The 23,774-nt window shown below is 35.2% G+C and overlaps 2 protein-coding genes across 2 annotated transcripts in view; one reads left to right on the top strand and one right to left on the bottom strand.

Annotated features, from left to right (window-relative positions):
* Positions 1 to 8,396: 8,396 nt before the first annotated feature.
* Positions 8,397 to 23,774, bottom strand: part of LOC129005818 (uncharacterized) — a 127,777-nt gene continuing 112,399 nt past the window's right edge. Inside the window, exon 3 of the mRNA XM_054434829.1 lies at positions 8,397 to 8,484. The gene's annotated coding sequence lies outside the window, so the exon portion shown is untranslated. The remainder of the gene's footprint in view (positions 8,485 to 23,774) is intronic.
* LOC129005815 (pH-sensitive chloride channel 2-like) lies at positions 13,570 to 23,601 on the top strand. Its single transcript, XM_054434824.1, has 7 exons — positions 13,570 to 13,579; positions 13,724 to 13,885; positions 14,872 to 14,934; positions 15,438 to 15,593; positions 15,997 to 16,159; positions 23,089 to 23,251; positions 23,395 to 23,601. Exons 1-7 carry the CDS (start codon positions 13,570 to 13,572, stop codon positions 23,599 to 23,601), a joined length of 924 nt encoding a protein of 307 aa, XP_054290799.1.

Here is a 23,774-nt window from a genome sequence, read left to right as displayed (position 1 = left end):
CTAGATTAAGAAATAACAATATCTTAGTATTTACATCATCTACGCTGTAGATTTCATTCCAGTTTGTATCCTTGATATGATTACAAAAAACACCAGCGTTATTGTCTGACACCCTGCGCCTGGACTGTGACGCACCCATGGACCTCGGAGGATGTGACTGTGTGGAAGCAGGAGCCAAGTCCAAACACATAGATGAACTTACGATGTAGTGATCAGACGCCGTAGTCGGAATAACAGTAGCCTTCCACCTCGAGGGATGCAAATTGGTTACATAATTGTCAATGCACGAACCATCAAGCATATTTAAAAGGCTGGGTCGAGTTACTTCGTCTCTTAGCATAATGTTGAGCCCAAAACTTGTAATTAAGTTACAAAAATCATGACAGACGTGAGACACGTTATCTTTAACATCGATGTTGAAGTCACCAGCTATAAGAACATCACATTCCAAGGATGCTGTTACAGTTAAAAGTTCTTCGAATTTGAGCAAGAATAACTCAGTATTGTCTTTGTCTGGGATTCGATAAATGCACACCAATAAAATCTTCGGATTGTCTAGGAAGAGAGCACTAATTTCAAAGACATTTACCAAGGCTAAACTGGTAATAATAGGCGCAGGAGACCAATTAATAGCTTTGTTGTCCCTAATAAATATTGCTGAACCTCCTCTTTCTAACCGAGGCCTACTAAAGCTTGAACATAGTGTAAAGTTTTCTAGATGTAATGATTTTATGTCAGAATCCAAAAGCCAATGTTCAGTAATAAAAACAACATCACTGTTTTCGTCATTAGCAAATATTTCAACGAAGTTGACCTTGTCACAAAGATTACGGCAGTTCCATAGCAAGGTATTGAAGTTAAAATTGTTTAGGCCTAGGCCTACGTCAATTATATGTGCACAAGGGTTGGCTACGTCAGTGCTTACCTGGTTTTCAAAGTCAGTCACATTGGAGGTACAACTCGTTTGTCCTGTAAGTTTAAAGATTTCTTGACAACAAACCTGTTCACAAACACTCCCTTCGGCCAGAAGTCAGGTTTATACACTACTTCGTCAATCCTGGAAGGAATGGTGACTTTAAATGAACAGTATTCCTCCGGGTACTTAGAATTTAGTGATTCTACTTTAAACGATTCATTGCTAAATTTTTCTAATAGGAAAGATTCCAAATCCTTAGAGTCAGTGTCCGGTGATAGCCTAGATACAAACAGGAACGACTTCTTTTCGGCAGTTTTAAGAATTAGAAATTTAAGAATTAGAAATTTAAGAATTACAAATAAAAGAATACAAAAACATGTTTTTAATTTCTTATGTTTGTGCCTTTATGTGGGCGTGTACAACATACATCAGTATGGAAGTTGACATCAACACAGTCCTTTGGTGGCTAAATTCAAGTTTATTATAATTCTAATACTAATCACAACTTTTTTTGTTTAAAAGAGGTTGGCTGCCTCTTTGACTTAAACACTTAATTGAACAAGGTGCTCTTCCTATGCGGTGGGTCACAAGTCTTATAGGAGCCTCATCCAGATCCATTAGGTTTCGAGCCAAAAATTCCCTAAACTTTAGCATAGACATTTAGGTGTTGTTCAGATTCCTGTAAATAACCCGTGGGTTCACCAATGTGGTTTTCAAGATGATCTCAAGGGCTACCTTTTTGTACCACTTTAGATTTCTACGTAACATCGTGTGGTCTAGCACACACCTAGGCTTCAGTATTGGCTCATTTCTTTGATTCCTCTTCACTGAATTTAACATGGTACTGTCGTGATTTGAGGATGATGAAACCATTGTTGTGTTTCTCTTATCCGTCCGTTTGATCACTTTTGTACCATGCTGGCACTTGAATCCGATGCATTGGTCCTTTTTTAACTTAGTTTTCAATCCTTTCTGTTTACATTCACTGTTCCACACATCCTTGTTTTAGCTCTAGTAGTTTGTTAACAATGGGGATGCCAGTATAAAAATTGTCAGTAATTCCTTTGTTGAGGAATCCCTCGATCGAGACATTATCACTTTCAAAATCTCCCATTAGCTCTAGTACAACATCATAGGTGTGCCCTTGGGGGCTTAAATAAATAAATAAATAAATAAATATCTCTTTATTGTCACATAACATTTTCAATTATAGCATAGCTAAAAAAACAGGTGACATTGTCAAATTATGTAATAATAACATTAAAAAGTAGATATAAATATGAATAGCTAGAAATTAAAGATTAATATAATAATTATAAACAATGTCTTAGAATAGAAATAAATTACAATAAAAGGAGATTAAGTGGAAAGTTAAAGATGAAAATTATTACAGAATCGAGCTGTCCATTAAAAATTCATTAATGCTGTAATAAGTTTTACCTAGTAAAAAGTTGGCAAGGCTGCTTTTAAAAGAATTAGTATTTATTAATATTTTTAATTTTGGGTCCAATTTATTAAAAATATTTTTCCCCATGTAGGAAGGTGTTTTTTCAACAAGTTTGAGATTGTGTCTAGGATACTGAAAATTATTTTTGAATCTCGTATTATACGAATGCTCAAAGTTTCCGCTGCAAAATTGAGGGTAGTTGGATTGTACAGTTAGCAAGGTTTTATAAATAATCAAATTTGGAACTGTCATTATATTTAACTGTTTATAAATTGGTTTACATGAAGCTTTCCATGGTGAAAAAGTTATGATTCGCAAAAACCTTTTTTGGACTTTGAAAATTCTATTTATATCTGTTGAGTAGCCCCAAAATGCAATACCATATTGAAGTATGGAGTAAAAATAAGCGTAATACATCATCACTGAAGTTTTTAAGTCTATTGTATCCCTTAAACATAAAATTTGGAAACAAGCAGAGTTGAGTTTGGCCAAAACATATTCAACACACCTATCCCACGCCAAATGCTTGTCAATGTACAGGCCTAAAAATTTAACATTTTCATCAGTTGAAAGCTGTGTGAAAGCATTTACATTTTGTCTATTCTGGGGTGTAAAAAATCTAACCAATTGAGTTTTATCTTGATTCATTTTCAATCCATTTTTATCAAACCAGTTCCCTAGCTCATCAAGACACTCAGTAACTTTGACAACTATTTCCTCATAATTTTTTGATTTGACAACTGCAGTAGTGTCATCTGCATACAGAATAAGACTATTGGAAACATTTTTAGGTAAATCATTTATGTATATAAGAAACAGAAGTGGCCCCAGAATGGACCCTTGAGGCACCCCGACTGTAATTTCCTCCCAATTAGATTTTATTTCTTGATTATTTTTAGTTATTTTTGTCCTTTGGAAGCGAGCATTTAAGTAGGATCCAAGCCAAGATATCGATTTAGTTGAAAATTTATAAAATGCTAATTTCTTTAGAAGAAGGTTGTGGTTAACACAATCAAATGCCTTGGACAAAAGCATTCATTGTGCCAAGGCCTTTTCTAAAACCGAACTGTTTTTCAGAAAATATATTAAAAGCTTCCATAAAATTTGTGATTTGGTTACAAGCAATCTTCTCAAACACCTTGGAGAATGTAGGCAGGAGTGAAATTGGCCTGTAATTGTCTGGGTTATGTTTTTCTCCCTTTTTAAAAAGAGGTTTAAGCTCTGAAATTTTAAATGATTTGGGAAAATATTGGTTTGAAAAGATTGATTTATGATAATTGAAAGAGGTTCAGCTATAGAATTGGAAACAGTTTTTATAATGTCAAGAGGAATTTCATCCCAGCCTGCTGATCTTTTATTACTGAAAGATTTAATAACTTTAATTACATCTGTCTTATTTATTGTTTGAAAATCAAACTTTTGATTTTGAGAATCTGTAATCGAATTTTGTGTAAGCCTTAATGCCTCACATTCAGAAGGAGGTAACCCGATTTCTTTTGAGATATTAACAAATTTAGTATTGAAAAATTCTGCAATATCGTTAGCATTGCTGAGTGTTTTATTGTTTACCTTAATGTCGGGGAAATCATAATCTGCCTTAACCAGACCCAGTTCAGATTTGATTACGGACCAAGCAGCCTTACTCTTGTTTTCAGATTCTCTAATGAATTTAGCATTACACAATTTTTTTGATCTATTACATATTTGCTTGAAAATGACCTTATACTTTTTAACATAATTAATAAAATCAACATCATTAGATGTTTTAGCTAGTTGACTCAACTCTAGTTTCCTTAAGCTAGATATTCTTATCCCTTTGGTAACCCATGGCTTTTTTTTATTTCGAACTTTGTTATTGTAAAACTTGAGAGGGAAAGCCTCCTCAAATATGTTTTGAAAATTTTGGAAAAAATTTACACAGTTTTCATCAAAGCAGTTTTTGGCATTTACATTCCATGTGGTCACTCTCAATTTACCTACAAACTTGTTAATATTGTTCTCAGAGAATAGTCGTTTTTTACTTTTGAAATTTTTGTTTTGTTTGTTATTGTTATCAGAATTACTAAAAATATTTATAAATATTGCCCTATGGTCAGAAAGACCTAACTCCACATTCATTGTTAAAACTGAGTTTTGTGACTTCATTTTATGTGTTAAAACATTGTCAATGCAAGACTTTGTAGATTTGGTGATTCTTGTAGGAGAAGAAAAATTGAGTATGAAACCGTACTGTTTTAACAAGGACATAAAGTCTAACCTTTGTTTGGGAAGGCTACAATCTTCTAATACATCTACGTTAAAATCGCCTGCTATAAATATATTTTTTGTTTTTGAAGATTTACACAACATTTTAAGTAAACTTTCCATCTTATATAAAAAAGATTTGAAATTTTCTAAATATGGAGTTCTATAAATTGAGATTACGATAACATCCAGAGTTACAATTTCGATACATGAGGCTTCAAAAACTGAATCTTTGTTTAGGACACATAAGTCATCTCTTACAATATATTCTAAATTATATTTTAATAAAATACAGGAACCGCCTTGAGTACCTGAATCCCTACAATAAAAATGAGCCAGATTTTAGTTAGGAATGCTATTTAATACTAACATATTTTTCTTTTCAATCCAATGTTCATTCAAGCAAAGCACAGAAATATTTGAATTTTCCAAGATAATTTCCAAATCATTTTTTTTTGCTTATAAAACCTCCTTCAATATTCAAGTGCATTAACCATAGAATATTTTCATTTTGTTTACAATCTGGCCATATCAAATTATTTCTTACAGCTATTTCACAATTAATGTCAGACTTGCTAAAGAGTTTTTTTGTTGTTGAGAAGCTACTGAAGCAGCGGTAGTCTCTACCACTGTTGCCGGCGAGGATGTGGTTGGCTCAGGTGTTGAGTTCGAGATGCAAATAGAGGCTGTTAGAGGCTGTGAAACCTGGCTCAGGCTAGTGGGTTGCTGCTCTTCTAGTCCGGTACTCCGCTTTTCCACTGCTCGTAGGTGTGTACCATCTTCTATGGGCTCTTTTGGTAGTAAAGCCTGCTCCTCAAGCTGAGACATTGCTTCTAAAATTTCGCTCTGAAGAACCACCAAAAACTGATCATGTTAAAGACCCTTCCAAAGTGGTCTTTGTGCTGTAGGTTGGTCATATGAAACAACACATATATTTGCATTGGTTCTTTTTTGGAAATTGGCAATGTTTTGAGCAAAATGCTGCACATTGATTTGGTCACGCACACAGCCCATAGGAGAGCATATGAGTGTCTTAAGTTTTTGAATTTTAAACTGCTTCTCTAATTGCTTGAATGATTGGTTGTAATCAGGAACAGAGGGCTTGCCGTTGAACTTTGCTTTTGTTAATAAACTGAAAATTTTAGCTCCATTGTGTACTTTTTGCATGGTTAGTTTACTGTCTATTAAGTCTGTAGTTTGAGGTCGGCCAAATCTCTTCCTGAAGACCAATGCAACTCCTGCTGACATGTGTCTACTGTCTTCAAAATCCTGAGAGATGGTGTGTGCAAAGGCTGTGGTGATGTCATTTTTATATTTAGTAATCATATCTTCCATATTAACATTGACAACATTAATATCTTGTCTTGTGACATTTGATTGAAGCCTAGGAGGATTTCTGGAAGCATTAGATAAGTTGTCGGATACTGATGGTAATTTACTTATCTTGTTCACAATATCCACTGTCACTTTAGCTAGATGGTTCTTTCCCCTCTTGTTTAGATGGAGGCCGTGGTTTGTAAAAAAGTGTCTAGGAAAAAGATGGAAGGGTAGGAGGGTCATGTGACTATGTAAACCAGTGATCTTTGCTAGTTCAGTATTTATATTGCTGATTTTCAAATCCAGGTCTGGCCGGTCATGTCGCATTGGTAATGTCGAAAAAAGCAGGTTTGTATTGTTTACCTCAGTAATGAATTGATTGATTTCAGTTATGAGCTGCTTAATGGATGTAGTTTCTACATTGTTAGCACCTGCCAGCACTATGAGGTGGTCTTTGCTAGTCAGATTTCTTGATATCACCTTCACTTCTTCCACAACTTGCCTAAATTTTGCTCCGGATCTGACATATGCTGACACGTTGTGAGATGACCTTTGATGTACCAACTTGCTCAAATTTGTCCCATGGCTATCTGCAAAGATCATTAGTTTGGGCTGTGCAATATTCGGGTTCAGTTTACGACCACTCATTGGTTTACGAGTGTGACTTGTGTGGTTAGGTGCTGTTAGGATTACACTATCTTCCGAGCTATCTGTAGTAATATTCTCGACTTCATCGTTATTTATTGACTGGAGAATGCTAAAACGGTTTTCACAGGTGATCCCTACATTTTGTATGATGGAGTTGCTTTGTCCACTGAGTGACTTAAAACTATTGTTTACTGTTTTGAAGGGTGGGTAACATTTTAAGCATTTAAAACCATTTCCATTTCTTAACTCGTTTAGCTCCTTAGTTAGGTTTTCATTATCCGATTGTAGCATCTTTATCACTAACTGCTGGTTTTGACACTCTAATTTGTATTTATTTAGCTCCTTAATGCTTTTGGTGTTCTTCCCCGCATACAGAATCTTTTTTAGTGTGTAGCCGTCTACTGTACACCTTCACTCCGTACTAATGGACTTTATTCTTTATTTATTGTTTGAGCACAAGCCTCCCTCGCCTTGGTATCATCGTCTCTTCAATGACAAGATCCTTGCCGGGTTCCATTCATGCATGTAGGAGTTCAGGTAGTTCACAATAACTCTTTTCTTTGCCAAACAATCATTTTAGTCAGGAATTTGTTCATTATTAACAAAATGCCAACATTTCTTCAACAAGAAGTGGTCTCTCGTCATACTTTGTTTGATCAATGGATTTCCATATAACATATCATTTAACCAATACAAATTTATGTGTTTTCAGATGGTTGGTTACCTGATAAATATTGAAAAGCATACCTGTTTGTTTCTTGTGCTATGTTGTCCAACAGCTCTTCTTCTAGAAAGTGCAAGTAAATATAAATAGGGGAAGCAGGGTTTTCAATGTTAATGTTCACTTTTGAATTTCCACAAAAATCTCTCAAGTAAACTGTCTCATGTAAAGTATAAGGTGTTTTGTCTTTGACCCAACAGCAGCCAAATTGATTTATGTCAGGTTCTTCTGATGTGCCGGTACCACCTGGGGTCGTGTCCTCCGCCTCCGCCGACTGTTCCATCTTCCCCTCCTCCCCCGACTGTTCCGTCGTCCCCGCCTTCATCCATTGTCTCATTGTCTCCGCCTCTGCCGAGTGTGTTGTTGACTAGATGTCTGCTTGTTGGTTTATGGCGTTAGACACCATCTTGGTGAAATGTTCTCCCATCTGTCAACAATATCACTTCCATCTCGTAGTTTTCATCTTCATAATTGTCTCCTTCACCACCCAACGAAGCATTGTCCGATAACGGTACATAGTTGGGATCTCCTATATCGCTTCCATCGAAATCAGATCGTGCCTGCTCATCGTCGGATAATTCACTAGGGTCCCGCCCATCTAATACTTCCGTAACTAGTGGTTCATTTACAACAATCAGTTTTGGTAGTTTATTATTACCTTGAAATTGCAAAGCATCAAAGAGATCGGTGTTTATCGTAGGTAACTGTACAACAACCTTGATAGTAATCTTAAGTTTGGTTAATTGAGTAGGCCTATTATATGATTATTACGGCAGTTAACTTTGGGAATGTCGTAATTGTCCCCTCAATTTCGTGACGAAGCTAATTTCTATTGCGAGTTTCACAAAATTCTAATATCACAGAAAACTTTTGAACATTTAGATTAATCAAAGTCTTGAAATTGAGCAAAAAAAAATAAATAAACTAATAGGAACATTAAATCTTGTAACTAATAATACATATGAAGCTTTAGGTTGTCTTGAAGAGTGGTTGTCCTCTAGAACTCCAGAGTGAAGTCCTCTTCTAACTCCATCTCCAGGACGTCTTCAGGGTTTCCCACTATTAAGTAAAAGTTGTACTCCTCTTCAGGGTCAAACAGAATTAAAGGTGGTAAAATCAGGATCATCTGCACCTGGCACAGCCACTTGCATTCCACTGGCCTTAGCCGCAGAATCAGGGCCTAGCGACATCCTTGCTTCTTTGATTTCTGTCTGACGGACTCCTAAGCCTAATAAAGCCTACGTCCTGGTCCTGGTCATATTCTTGAATCCAAAGCTCTTATTTAAAATTTGGTAACACTTCTGAGGACCACAATGTAAATAATAAAAGTGACAACTCCATATCAAACTTTCTACTAACGCTTCTGGTATTACAACCTTCCATACATCATTGTTGTTTTTCTTTAATAAAAGTCCATCTTCTATTTCATCATTTAGCAAAGGTTTTGGTAAAACTTCACCATCCTTCTCTCTTAACTTTTGTTGTATTATGTTGTTATATTGTGGGTCCAAATGTTGATGTTCTTTTAAATTTTTAAGTCTAACATTGTTTGAGTACCTATTTGGTTGTCTTTTCACAGTTGCATCCACTATTTTTGGTTCATCATCACCGTTTCTTTCCTGTGATATATCACTTTTACAGTAGCGGCTTAAAGAATCTGCCACTATATTATCCATACCCGGACATCCCTCGATTGTGTATTGGTATTCTTGTAAAGCAAGGACCCATCTAGTTAATCGTGAAATTGGGCAATTTGCAAGTTTTTATGAAAATTATAGTGCCTTATGGTCAGTTATTATGCGCAGCTTAGCTCCCATCACAATTTATCTGGTCTTGTGAAGACAGAAAAGTATGGACAGAAACTTCTTTTCAGTCGTAAATAAATTTAGCTCATGTCCCCTCAGAACTCGACTCAAGAAAGCGATAGCCCCTTTAACTCCAGGCCGCGGCCTTCGAAGTGGCAACGTCGGAAGTAGAGTTGTAACAGCTGTTTTTTTTTGGAAGCAGCTAATGGTATTTGTGTATTTACGAAAACTTGGTCACTGAACTATGAAAATATTTACTCCGCTTTAAATGTACAGATATCGATTTTAAATTCATATTGTTTTGATTTCAATTCTCTATGTTTTGTTTTCAACATTTAAAAAAATTTATATCCATAAATTTAAATTGAAATGAATAAAATGCAAGCTGATGTCACCTATCTGCCATCTTATGGGACATCTGGCACCAAACAACACCACTTGTGACGTTGCCAATTCTACCAGGCCGCAGCCTGGAGTTAAAGTTGGCCGTGGCCAGTCACAGAATGGGCTGTTGTCTAAAATTCTGTTTTCCACCTTATTTTTTGTTGCTGACCAAGTTTATGGGTCATAACAGTTGCTATAGCTCACAATAGGCTATTGCATTAGTTTGGCTCAGTAAAAAAGTTTGTATATTCATTCAACAGAAATCAGTAACTTAGACCAACACACTCTGTTGGCGGCTTACATAAACTATGACGATTTTGATTAAATAACTGGTGACAAATTTAACATGGAGATGGAATATCTAGTTGCATCAATAGTCAAAGGTACAACGTTCATATTTTTGTTACTTATAAGGTTTATGTTACCTGGCTTCTGTCTACAATCCATGGTAGTTTTAGGAAACTACAGCTGTTTCATGCCTCCAATAGCGGTTCTAGGACATTCTAAATGGGAGGGGGGGCTACTGGGGAGTTTTGGGGATTATGGAACACCTCCCAAGCAGGGGGGGGGGTGTTCAGGGTTTTTTTTGTATTTTCAAGGCCCTTTGGTGACTTTCTAAAGCAATTTTTAACGTCTAAAACTGTGTTCAATTGTTCCCTGATAATTAGGTTGATCTTTAAGGAATAAAAAACATTGTTAACCATATCTTACTATACTCTATTTATTTTATACACTTATACACAATGGATTACTCATTCTCCCTCTTCAATCTTCGTTCCACTTGGGCATCAGCATATATCTTATCTTTTTTAGGGAGAAAATGTCAATCACCTTTTCAACATCAATCTCCACCTCTTTGTGGATGTTTGCCAAAGCCAGTCCATTTAGTCTGGTTAGACCCATTGTACTCCTTAGGTAGGTTTTAATGCGCCAAAGAGTGGAAAAGCTTCTCTCCGCAGTGCTGGTTGTAACTGGGTTGTCGTAAAAATTTGGAGGAATGTAAATATGTTTGGGACAAATTGTTTGTTGCAGAGTTCCAAAGCTTCTATTGAAGTTGCTGGCAGTGCCGCCTCCTTTTCCCATTTTGCTCTCCAAAGTTTTAGTTCTGATCTGAGAAATGCTGCGTTGTCTAGGAGGGATTCATAGATGTTACTTGCCTTCAGTACTTCCTCTTCACTGTATTTATACCTATAAGAAGGCATCAGACCTTCAAGTAATAGTATGGTAAAGAAGTTTTGGGAGAATTGTGTTTCTAGCTCCGAAACAAAATGATCCATAACTGGACAGAATATGGACCAGGAAACTTCATTTACTCTTCAACGTTTGACGCAGGAAAATTTTCTCGATGGGTCTGTCTAGAGCAGCTTCTTGGCATGGAAATGTCGCTCCCAATGTCCTGCGCTACACTTAAGGCATTTTCAAAAATATTTCCAAACTCTAGTTCCCCAGCCCATCTTTAACACTTCAAAACTTCCAACACTTCTGTAACGTGTTTCAATGCTAGATCAACCTTAGGATTTTGTAGCTGTCCACTAAGTCGTATAGTGATGGAAAAGAAATATGCAGTAACTTCTAGAGCAACAAGGAACTCGCCCCTATGAACTGCAGAACCAAACATACAAGCTTTGCTTGCTGTTTCAGCATTTACATCTTTACTGCTTGACAGATTGTCAAAGTAAAGTAACAACTGGGATCAGTAATTCCTTGAAAGTAATTAGAGTATCATGTCTCCCGACCCAACGAGTTGGGCACATGGCTTTCAGCTTTGTCTTTTTGGTTTCTGTGACTGGAAGTTGTGAGATAATAGCCTCCAAAGCATTCATTCTATTGGCTGATGCAGATAAAAATGCCGATAATGATCCCACAATTCCCATCATATTCCTTACTGCTGGAGTTTCGCACGACTTTGATATTACTAAGTTCAACGAGTAGCTAAAGCAGTGTGTGTATATAGGCAAAGGCTATTTTTCTATTATGCGGGCCTGTACCCCTTTGAACTTTCCGGCCATGTTGGATCCTCCATCGTAGCCTTGGCCACAAAGGTATTAATAGCTCAATTCCAATGCTTCAAGCTCTTTGTTAATGGCTTCTTTAATTGAATGCCCAGTTGTCAACGTATGTAACGCAAAACGTCATTTCATAATGTTGAGATTGTAGCACAACGGATTGAGTAATCAAATAATTATATAACTTACGTCATCAATCCAAAAATTGCTGTGGAGTACGCGTTTCAACCATCAGGTCATCCTCAGCTCCACTGTCACTAGGTTGAATTTGCTTCTATGTTGCATTATAGCAACAGCGTCGATATATTAAATAAATAGTCCAAACATATTTTACATTTATCACACATACACGACACGTACGAAACATTTAGATAACAAATACTGTGATAACACCGTGCGCACGGCTGGACGGGCTCAGGTTTGCGGCTACACGCACTCTTAGTGACAGTGGAGCTGAGGATGACCTGATGGTTGAAACGCGTACTCCACAGCAATTTATGGATTGATGACGTAAGTTATTTAATTAAAACATCATTTGTTCTTTAGTGATGATGTCTGTTATTTCGTCACAAAAAATGGAGTAAAACTTTGCATTTTTTATGTCGTTTGCTAATTTTTCTCTTATGCCTTCTCCAATACAGTCTATTTTTTTCATTTTGCGCAGTATTACTTATCATACTACTGTTTTTGTTGCAGGTATCTAAGTAGTGTTTTAAATCTTGATCATCTGCATCAATTCGAAAGGCTAAAAGGCCCTGAAATATTCCGTGGTTACCTCTCAAACTGAAACTGTCCTCGCCAGTTTGTCTGAAGTCAGGAATCAATCCGTAATCACGATGCCCCTGTTGCGGTAGATAACTCCTTGCGCAGAAGATGACTGTCTTTATAATCAGCCGTAAACGTTTTCTGTTCAATTCAATGACTTTATTACTCTTGCTATCAATCACCATATCAATTATATTTTCCTGAAAATCCATTGTTTTTTTTTTTAATTCAACAGGCTTTTCCATTGAAAATTGACGATATTTTGTTTTTCATGGCAAACCAGATCTTCTTTGGCATTTTTGTATATCGTCATCGCTTCTTTCACACACGTTTTCAAAGCTTGAAATCGTAGGATAGGGTAAATGCAACAAAAAAAATAGTTGAATGTGTTGATGCGTTCTAAATAAAAGAGCATCTTTGAAAACACTGTTTAAAAGTTTCGGATTTTATTAGACCACCTTGTATTAAAGTTTCAAATGAAAATATAATATCATCATTATTGTTTGGACTATTCAGACATCTCCTGATTAACTGAGTCTGAGGCTACGCACGGGCCGAGAACCGGAAGTGAGACAGTCGGTTGGGTGCACTGATGTAGTGGTTAAGCGGTAAGTATGTACACCACACTGAATGCATGGATATGGTCGCGGTAGCCAATGGGAATTCATTAAAACACTACCTCAAGCTCAAAAACATACATATTTAAATTTCATTCAAAATAGATGTTGTACCAGAAACGCGGTAAAAAAATATATTGATTTATATCTATTAAATACAAATAAAAATATAAAATATCAACTTATTATATATTATTATTATGATTATACTTCGCAATCGCCGATTAAAACCTGAACCAAATTGAAAAAATATTTTCAGAACTCTGGACATATTCGGTCAACTCCACATGCTTTCCTATTTTTTAATTACTTAAATGCCTTAACTAGCTCTCCTCTGTCTATTTGTCTGTCCAATTCTGGTACGGTTTCCACAACTATCAGCCTTCCAATGTGCTGTGGCTCCCACTTATCTGTACTATCAAATAGTTCCTTATAGTGATCTAGGAGGGTTCTAACTGGTACAATATTTCTCTCTCTACTAACACATTTACCTCTCATACTCTTAATCATTTTCCAGGCTTCTTTTACATGAAACAGCTGTAGTTTCCTAAAACTACCGTCGATCGTAGACAGAAGCCAGGTAACATAAACCTTCTTAGTGCTAATTTTAACAATCCAGTGGCCAACCATCATTGCATTATTGCTGCAACGCAGCCTTGTTTAAGAGGAGACAATGCTCCAAATCACTATTTTTCTCTAATGGATACACGTATTCTTGTTAGTATTAGTTTTTAAATGAGAATTTTTTTATCAGTCCTGTGCAAGCAGTTGTTGAGCTTTAACAGTGGTTCAATTTGCTTTAAACAACTCTAGTTTGATTCAGTTTGTAATGTAAGGTAAATTTTTTAAACAGGGAGATACAACCTGAGCGTTGTTATACTTGAGTGGGATAGCTCAGTGCCTGTCGTGGTGCTTCCCTCAGTAGCCACAGGACTATCCGAGTTCAACTTAAATGGTCTCAAGGCCTTCACTTCTACAAACCAAACCACCAGTGACACATTCATCACCTCCGTAGGTAACGTTCTTTACCCCTTAGTTTATTCACGTTGAAAAAACTAATTTAGATGTTTACACTTGCCTAAATAATTCTACTCTTCCTCCACACTCATCTCCTTTGGTTCTACTCTTCATCCACACTCAACTCCTTCCTTTCTACTCTTCCTCCACACTCTTCCTCCACACTCATCTCCTTCCTTCTACTATTCGTCCACACTCGTCGCCTTCATTTCCACTCTTCATCTACACTCATCTCCTTTGGTTCTACTCTTCCTCCAACTCGTTTCCTTATTTCTATTCTTCCTCCACACTCATCTCCTTCATTTCTATTCCTTCCCATACTCTTTTCCATCCTGTCTACTCTTCCTCCACACTAATCTCCTTCCTTTCTTCTGTTCTATATTTTTCTCCTTTATTTCTTCTCTTCCTCCACCTTCATCTCCTTCATTTTCCCACTCATCTCATTCCTTTCTACTCTTCCTCCACGGTTGCATCCTTCCTTTCTTCTCTCCTCCTTTCTCTTCTTACTCAACTCCTCTTCCGATATCTGTTTTTCTCTGGCACCAGTTATCGATGATGTAAAAACGGCAATACGTGAATGTTGAACATAATTTGAGTAACTTGTATATAATGTCAGATATTTCTGTTTTTGGGAAAATATAGATATTACATTACTATTTATTGCTATGGAACAAGGTGTAAAAATGTCAGGCAAGAGTAGTGTGTATTTATTTATTTCCCAACTAAGTCAAATAGGTAAATTCGGTGAGTCACTTCCAAACGAGGAAGATGAGCTCCGAGTATTAAAGACAGATTCAAACTCAAAAAATGTGATTGATTTGCAAAATTTATTTTTAATGATTAGAAGGCCAGTGAGTTATTTCAAAATTTTTCATATAATTTATAACCACCAATCACTTGTTACATTCTGAGTAAATTTTAATATTTATGTGCAGCAATATATTATTTTACTGTGTATAGTTGTATGGTATTTTACCATTACAGATAATTGTGACAAGTGGAATAATGACAAACCCAAAGGAGATTTTGAAGATGTACATACTTGTGGTGAGTCTGGTCTTTGTGTTTGTAAGGTAGACTATTAAATTCAAAAATAAGAGCTAGTGATAGTACTAAATTGTAATTAACATTTTCAGTATAATAAGTGTCAGATTTACCACTACGAACAAAAGGGTGTTGCAGCGTTTTGTACGAAAACAGTTTTTATAGAACAAAAATGGATTTTATTTTTTAAATTAATAATTTACCATGATTGAGGGGTGACAATGATAATAACCCCCGTGATCGCAAGAGTTGTTCACAATTTCAACAAGTTCGCAGGGAAGTTTGGCCTGAGGTGCGGTGGCCGTTCGTGTTAACTTGGCCTTGGGTTGCAAATGCAAAAATAAATAGTATATTATTTAAATAGTATCTAAATAGTATTTAATACTATTTACAAAAACCAATACAAAGTTCTTTTAATATTTTGCCCGAGAATACTTATTTCCTCATTATACTCAAAATTATAAAGTGAAGATTGTACTAATTGTGACATATTTTCTTCTTTTTAGGCATACGCAAGAATTCTCTCATTGTTACCTTTTATTTCGATAGGAAATTTGGCTTTTACTTCTGGGATTACTATGGACCAAGTGTTTTGCTGGTCATAACGTCTTGGGGAACCTTCTGGGTCCATCCTGAAGTTGTGCCATGCCGTATTTGGTTAGGTAAGTGAAGAAATTATATTTCCTCATTCTGTTCTTTTGGTACATTTATTGTGTACTGGTATGTGGGTTGTCTGTAAATTAAGGTCTCCTTTTAGCTTTCGTAGCAGCCAAGTGAGCTCAAATCTGAGACAAAGGTTCGTTTGAGGGGATTAGTTTTTTTTTGTCGTTGAAAACGTCGGGGAAGAAGATTAATGCTGCTGCCAAGTATACATGCTCTAAAATTATTAAATTTCAAATACAGATACATTTTTGTCAATTTTAGGGATACTCACATAATGTTTATATGTATATTATTAAATTGCTGACTGTTATGAATAAAATGCTGTTTTGAAGTGTTGTATCAATAATCAAATCATATAGAATAGAATGATGATATTTCTATTCATATTTGCTTTTATTTCAGCAACATGCACAATGCTTGGACTTTTTGGACTTGGTGCTATGAATGATGCAATGCCAAAACTTTCTCACTTGAAGATGAATGACATCTGGTTTATTGGATGCAATCTATTCATATTTTTATCACTGGCAGAATTTGCATTCGTTAATATAGTGCATAGACAGGAGTATGTATTGTATATGTTTATTTATTTATTTATTTTATTTATTTAGTAGCATCCGTCCTTCGTACGGGGTTGGCATATAGGAATAAAATGCTTATTGCAGTTATACTCCAGCTTTGCGTTTTCAATGGGGGAGCGCACAGTTTGATAAAATTTGCTTCTTTAAATTTATGGTATACATAATATTACACATCTACCATAGCCATAATGTTCTACCACTTCACCTAAACAATAGAGAAAAATTAATTTTTAAAAATTCGCAAAATATCACAAATTATTCATTAAATTAAAAACATAAAAAACTGTAAACAATCCTACATTGACAGTTTTCATTGCGTATCACAGCTTTTTGTTGCTGCTTAGTTCAAATTAGCTGTTTTCATAAATGAAAAAAAGTAATAGTGCTGCACCCTGTTGGTAAATCTTTTAACTTTTTAATGCTTTTGCATATCATAGAACCAACTTTTTTAGTTGAAACAGCTGACAAAATTCTTTAATTCCCTTTAAATAATATGAATACTTATAAGGTCAACATGGGGAATTACAGAGCCACTGGGGCGGAGCCCGAAAGGATTTTTGAGATAAGAATATGCCTATATGTTAATCGGGAATGTGAGCTATCATCGTGTCAAATTACAGCCCAATCCGTCCAGTAGTTAATGCGTGATTGAACTTCAAACAAACAAACAAACACAAACTTTCACATTTATAATATTAGTAAGATTCCAACGGATACACCATTTACAAAATATATACCTACTAGAGAACCCGTGTAGCTCAATGAGCCGCATAGTATGAAACATAACGCCAAGGAAAACGTTATGCTTAAATTCGAGTAATTCTAGTTAGGCCTACATCTTAGAGTTGTTTAAACACTTGTTAGAAACTAATTTTAAATATCTCTATTTGCGTCGTCAAGGTTAACCTGCATTATTTCTGCTCTCAGTTTTAACTGGTAGCTTCTAATGAATGCTAAACGATCTGCTTCAATTCGAGCTAACAAGTTTTTCCAGCATTGAGAATTGAAGAAAACTGTTGCCTAGACATCCCCCTAATCAAACGAATTTTCTTCGTAGAGAATCCTGAAAAGTGGAGTGATATCAACCATTTAATGTGCTCCATTATTTTACCCAAAAACTATGGGTTACCAACTAACTGGACAGCCATAATCTGCTTTGAATAGGCTAAACCAGCAACACTGAAAGCTGGTTAACGTATTTTAACGTGTGTGTTAGTCACAGTATATGCCCCGCATCAGAACGTCCTCACGTTGTTCAGTGGGGTTTCTCTTAATACCTGTCCCAAAGTTTTGAAAGTATGGATTCATTTGTCGAAATAGGTTGGATAACTTTTTTAGCTATACGATTTGGATAGCAATTTTCATTTTCTCTTTTTGAACAGCGTATATTATTTTCCTCTCCTGAATCATAAAAATAAACTTGACTGTAACTACTCGATCATTGAATACATGAACACTAATTCCTTCACTTATGTCTAATATTGTCACTAAAATTCAGTCAAAAAACTTGTTATACGTTTGTCCGAGGAACTGGCAACATAACCTAGAACTAAACAATCCATTTGTGTTTTTCCTCAATTAAAGTAGAGCGAGTAATACAAAAGTTTACAATAAAAACATAAAGACCGCCAAGATTTGGTATAATCTTACTACAGTACTTGAACTTATCAACTCAAGGCATTATTATGGTTTCTAATAAATGTTTTGAAATATCTCGATCTGTTGTCATAAGTAAAAATGTCTTGCATACATTTTTTGATCTGACATTAGGCAAGTTTATTTTACGACCGTAACAACACTGTGTGCTTCGCATATTTTTCACTTCCAAAGTAAGTTGCATAGCAGAACTGGAAAATATTATTCATCTCACCAAGTGCATGTGTATATGGATGTGTATCTGTTAGATCAGGCCTCTCTTTCTCTACTCTCCTCATACGCATAAGATACCTTATTATTAATTGTCTCCTTCTCCCGTTTTCAATATTTCTTCTTTCAACTTGAGGCATTTTCCGTTTTTACAATAAAACTGAATTAATGTTTAACTTGGTCTTAACCTACTGAATATTAAAACATCAATATTTACTAAAGCGTTTCTTTTTATAAACAGCTGTTTTTGTTTTTAAATTTGTTCTATGTATTTCTTATGAGGAAAACCCGACCTTTAAGAGGGTCTCACGCCCTTAAGAGTAAAAATTTTAAAGTTCTAAAACCTTATTGCAAAACTACATATTGAGACGAATCTCTTGACACCTTAAACGTTGAAATTGGTCCACAAATAAGGGAGGAGTTGCGTTAACAAAATACGGCTTCACGTATTATATATATAGATAGATTTATTTAATCTTAATCTATATATATAAAAGGCAAAGCCCTCACTGACTCACTCACTCACTCACTCATCACTAATTCTCCCACTTCCCATTTACCTAGGAGGCTGAAATTTGGTACACTGATTTTTTAGGCATTAAATAGGAAAACTAAGTAGTTTTTATTCTGGTTGGACTCTCGGGCTCCGCCCCAGTGGCTTTGGAGTTTCCCATGTTAACCTTATGATTTTTCATATTTAAAAGGAATTAATGAATCTTAACAGCTGTTTCAATTAAACAAGTTGGTTCTATTCTATGATGTTCAATAGCATTAAAAGTTACAAGGATTACCAACAGGGTGCAGCACTATTTTTTTTTTAATTTATGACAACAGCGAATTTGCAACCAAAAGGTGAGTGAGCGTAGCGAACGAACTTCAACCTGGAGTCAAATTAGCGTAGCGAACGAGCTAACCTGAAGGCAAGTGAGCGCAGCGAACGAGCTCCAACCTAAAGGTGAGTGAGCGTAGCAAACGAAATTCAATCAGGACGTGATTGAGCCATGCGAATACTTATGAAGTTAAACGGGGCAAAGCCCGATGGTACAGCTAGTATATATCTAAACACATGAGTAGAATGGAAATATAAAAATTGCATTTGAAATAATAAGAGAAGCTGTATATAGTATTTTATGGTATTTTAAGATTTTTAATGCTAAAATTTGGTTCGAAAAATGTCCTTTTTCATTTGTAACTGATGTGCCTGGGTATCAAATCACTCGGAGATTGAAATTATTGAACAAGCAGTAAATAGTTATTCTAATATCTAAAGCTAGTTGAAGATAAGGTTTGGGGAAAAATAAAAAAATAAATTATTCCTTAAGTAAAACTTCAGAGAGAATTTGAAGTTATTTGTATAAATGATTAAAAAAAACCATTATATTAAATTAATCTAATACGAAATAGTCCACCAAATTATTATCAATTAATCTATTTTGGAAAATATTGTAGAGTTAATGTTACAAACAATATTTGTAATGCTTGGAACTTTAGGCATAACCAAGCGATCTAAACAACAAAATGAAGAACAACAGAGTAAAGCTTACGATGCCTCAAGCTTTAATGGAAAATCATAGTAGCAGCGTAAACTGTTAAATTTTGGTTTTTGGTTGATTTCTTATTAACATATCAAAATTAATTTTAAAACGTTATTCTTGAATAAGAAATTAATTTCAATACAGTTATAACCTGAATTAAATGACTACCTACCGTACCTATACAGGGTGTCAGGTCATAAGTGTTAAATAAAGTTTTGCATCAAACTACATGGTAATGGCGACATAATGACGCACATTTGAGGTTCACAACCTCAACCGTTAGGGAATAACAAATAAATTAAGACTTTTCAAAATTTTTTGTAGTTGTTATGAAAAAGGTTATATTACTCTGTTAAAAATGCACTAATTGTTAATTTAAATGTCATTTTCAGAATCCTCACAAAATTTTAAATAGATATAACACATAATCGTTGGGGTACAGAAAAAAATTCTATTTAAATTTCTTCGTTTAACAATTATTTTTAATATTGACGAAAATTTAAATAACATTCAGCAATTTATTTCTCGGTTACCGAGTTCCGCTGAGCTAAACAAATATTACTAAAAACTTCCTTATTTAAAGGGCTTTACAATGATGTATAACTACAATTATCTACTGTCAAATCTATGGTGAATTTTATGTACTATTGTGAAAAATCACGGTTAAACCAAAACAGATATTGTAAAAAATAATGAATTTTACTTACTATTTTATGAGCTGACCACTGATGATGAGGGTTTGTGTAATTAATGATTGACCAGACTACACTTTCATCAAACTAAAAAGTTTTTGTTTAGACTTTGGAAAATTTGTTATTAAAAAAACACAATACATTAGTAAAAACACACAATACAAATAAAATCTATGACATACTTCGTCCGAAGCACAACTTAAGGTGGAATCACAGCTGGGTGTAAAGTGCCCTCCGTTTTCCCGCAAGCAGGCCCTAGCTCGCTTGTGAATTGCGCCAACTGTGACCTTGTACGTCAATTTTTCCCTTACTTTCCCAGCAGCCTCAAAGATTCTCTACCGTAACTCAACGTCAGAGTTTACAACAGTCGAGTAAACTAGACTTTACATGTAACCCCAAACAAAAAAATCTAACGGGCTCAAGTCTGGAGATCGAGGAGGCCATGTCACACTTCCTCCACGTCCAATCCATGTCGGGAAGTTTTGGTATAGCCACAACCGAACTTCCGCGAGTTAATTTAAATCTTATCTGAAATATGAAAAATATACGATAACCGTTAATTTATCACAAACACATTTTGCTACTTTATGTTTCTTTTCTTAGCTTAATAGTTATAAAAAAGGCGTTGCATGCGAGAAAAAAATACAAGTTATTCGTTGCCTGCAGTTAAAAGTATTATTCTTCACAATAGCTTTTCTTTGCCCTACCATGTTTTTTCACAACAATGATTGAATTACATTAGGAAATTTGATTGAAACTTGGTAAAAAACTATTATACACCATTTTAAAGCCCTTTAAATAAGGAAGTTTTTAGTGATATTTGTTAAACTCAGCGGATCTCGGTTACCGAGAAATAAATCGCTGAATGTTATTTAAATTTTTGTTGGTATTAAAAATAACTTACCTCTTGAGTTTGTTGCTAGATCAAGTTTCTCTTCTAATTGGTTTCTAGAAGGTTTTTTTTCTGTGAGGTTTTAGGCGCAGTTTTTTGTGATTTAACCTCCAATCCTTTTTCAACAGTATCAGATGCAGTGTTTTTGATTACATTTAGATCATCCAACGCAATAATACCATAGGTTAAATTAAACTTTCTCGGTGTTCTTCTAGAATTTCAGAGGTTACAGGTTTATTTTTAGCGAATTTCCCATATAGGGAATATTAGCGAATTTCCCATATAGGGAATAAGCTATTACCGTAGTACTCATGGTAAGACCTGGACGTGGGACCGATTTTTTTTTTCGTTTTGAGGTCCCTAGAGGCCAAAAACACCATCCGTTCAAATTCATATATATATATGTGTGTGTGTGTGTCCGTTAGCGCGATAACTCGAGCAAAAATGATCCGATTTTGATAAAATTTGGTACAAACATGTAAACCTACATTCATTCGAACGAGTTTGCGATCCAGCATAATCGGACCATGGGAACAGGGGTTTATGGGGGGTTTTATGGGGGGTTTTATGGGGGGTTTTATGGGGCAAAAATGGGTTTTTTTACATTTTTGACCTTAAAAACAAAAAAATGTTCAATTTCTTTCTAAACCGTTTTGTAGAGCTTAAAAAAACAAATAATTTAGTATATTGAAGCGCTGTTGTATGCCTAACTGTCACGGGGAAAATTCAAAAATAGTGTAATTTAAAATTCCCATGTTATTCTTATATGGAGAAAATAAAAATGGTTGTAGGCCTACTTTACTTGTTTATCATACTAATATTATAAATGTGAAAGTTTGTGTGTTTGTTTGTTTGAAGTTCAATCGCGCTTTAACTACTGGACGGATTGGGCTGAAATTTGGCATAATGATAGCTCACATTCCCGATTAACATATAAGCCTATTCTTATCTCAAAAATCCTTCCGGGCTCCGCCCCAGTGGCTCTATGGATCCCTATGTTAACCTTAAGAGTATTCACATTTAAAAGGAATTAAAGAATTTAGTCAGCTGTTTCAACTAAACAAGATGGTTCTATGATATATAACGTTATAAGGTTTACCAACAGGGTACAACACGATTAGGCCATTTTTTGTTTGAATTTTTGACAATAGCTAATTGAACTAAGCAGCAACAAAAGCTGTGATACGCAATGAGAACTATCAAAGTAGGATTGTTTACAGTTATTTTTAGGCCTATATGACCATTTAATGAATCATTTGTGATATTGTGCAAAGGTTTGATAATTTGCTTTATATTGTTTAGGTGCAGTAGTAGAGCATTATGGCTATGGTAAATGTGTTATACTATAGCATACCGTAAACTTCAAGAACCAAATTTTATCAAACTGTGTCGCGCCCCATTGCAAACACAAAGCTTGATTATGACTGCAATAAACATTTTACACTTATATACCAACCCCGTACGAAGGACGGGTACTCTGCTAGTTGATATATATTGATAACATTATGCAAATTTATTTATTTCATTCTATACTATTGACGTATGGTCAAAAAACACTTTTTACCTTCCCCGAATAAGCAGCAAACCTAAGCACTCGTTAAATTGAATGTTATTTAAATAGGGAATAAATAACCTATGTCTTATTTATGGAAATATTTTAGTAGAAATATAATCAGACAAGTTGAAATTCGCTTAGTCTGCAGGTTTACTGCGGCGGGGGTATTTTTTTTTTTGAGTTGACGGCCCCTTGTAGTGGCTTTTACAGGTTTGTCTTGAGTTTGTTACCTTTTTACATTGCTTGCTTAGTTAATGACAACTTTCCAACAGAAACACAATTAAATATCCCATTTAAGTTATGAGAAACTACACTGTATACTGATTGTGAGTGATAAGTTAGCAGGAGTGTACTGAAGTGATGTGTTCTCCAGGACATCCCACGTTCCACTCAAGAGAGCGTCCAGCAAATACATACTCAAGTCGTCGCTGAGGTCGGAGAGAGTGGCCTGGAAGCGCAAAGCCTTGTCTTGTCCATCTTCACCCGAGCTGAGGCAGCGATCTAGAGCGGCAATGAGAGATCGCAGAATGCAACAGGTTGGAACCGGAAATAAATATTATAGTATCTTTTGTCATTGCAATTTTAGGAATTATCATAAAGCAGGCATAAGTTACCATTATATTATTATAATATTAATCTTATCATTTTTAAATTTTTGTAATTTATCCACTTTTTTCAGAAAAATGTTGCCTTCGACCTTGCTGTTGGCGACTACACGAGTGATAAGAAAGTAAAGCGTAGGCTAATGCAGAGACGTCAGGCCTTTGCTGGTATTCACATGACAAATCATGAAATGGCACACTGGATTGATAGGCGAAGTCGAATCATCTTCCCAGCAGCTTTTCTGGTTTTCAATTTGCTATTTTGGTTTATCATGTTCGTTTAATAAATTAATTTGATACATTGTGTTTTGTTTTTTACATGTGGATTCCTTGTGATAATTTTCTAATTAAGAGTTGTTACAGTAGACCCCCTCTTAACCGACCTCGTATTAACCGATAATGGGATTATCCGCCTTCGATCGTAAAATAATACAGTTTGTTTTAACCGACCTTGCTT

The sequence above is a fragment of the Macrosteles quadrilineatus genome, unplaced genomic scaffold (genome assembly GCF_028750875.1).
Source record: "Macrosteles quadrilineatus isolate MER2022 unplaced genomic scaffold, UCM_ALF_1.0 Scaffold_35__1_contigs__length_1230758, whole genome shotgun sequence".
NCBI classification, from domain to species: domain Eukaryota; kingdom Metazoa; phylum Arthropoda; class Insecta; order Hemiptera; family Cicadellidae; genus Macrosteles; species Macrosteles quadrilineatus.
Note: the sequence above shows the minus strand (reverse complement) of the source record. Positions and strands in the feature narration are given on the sequence as shown.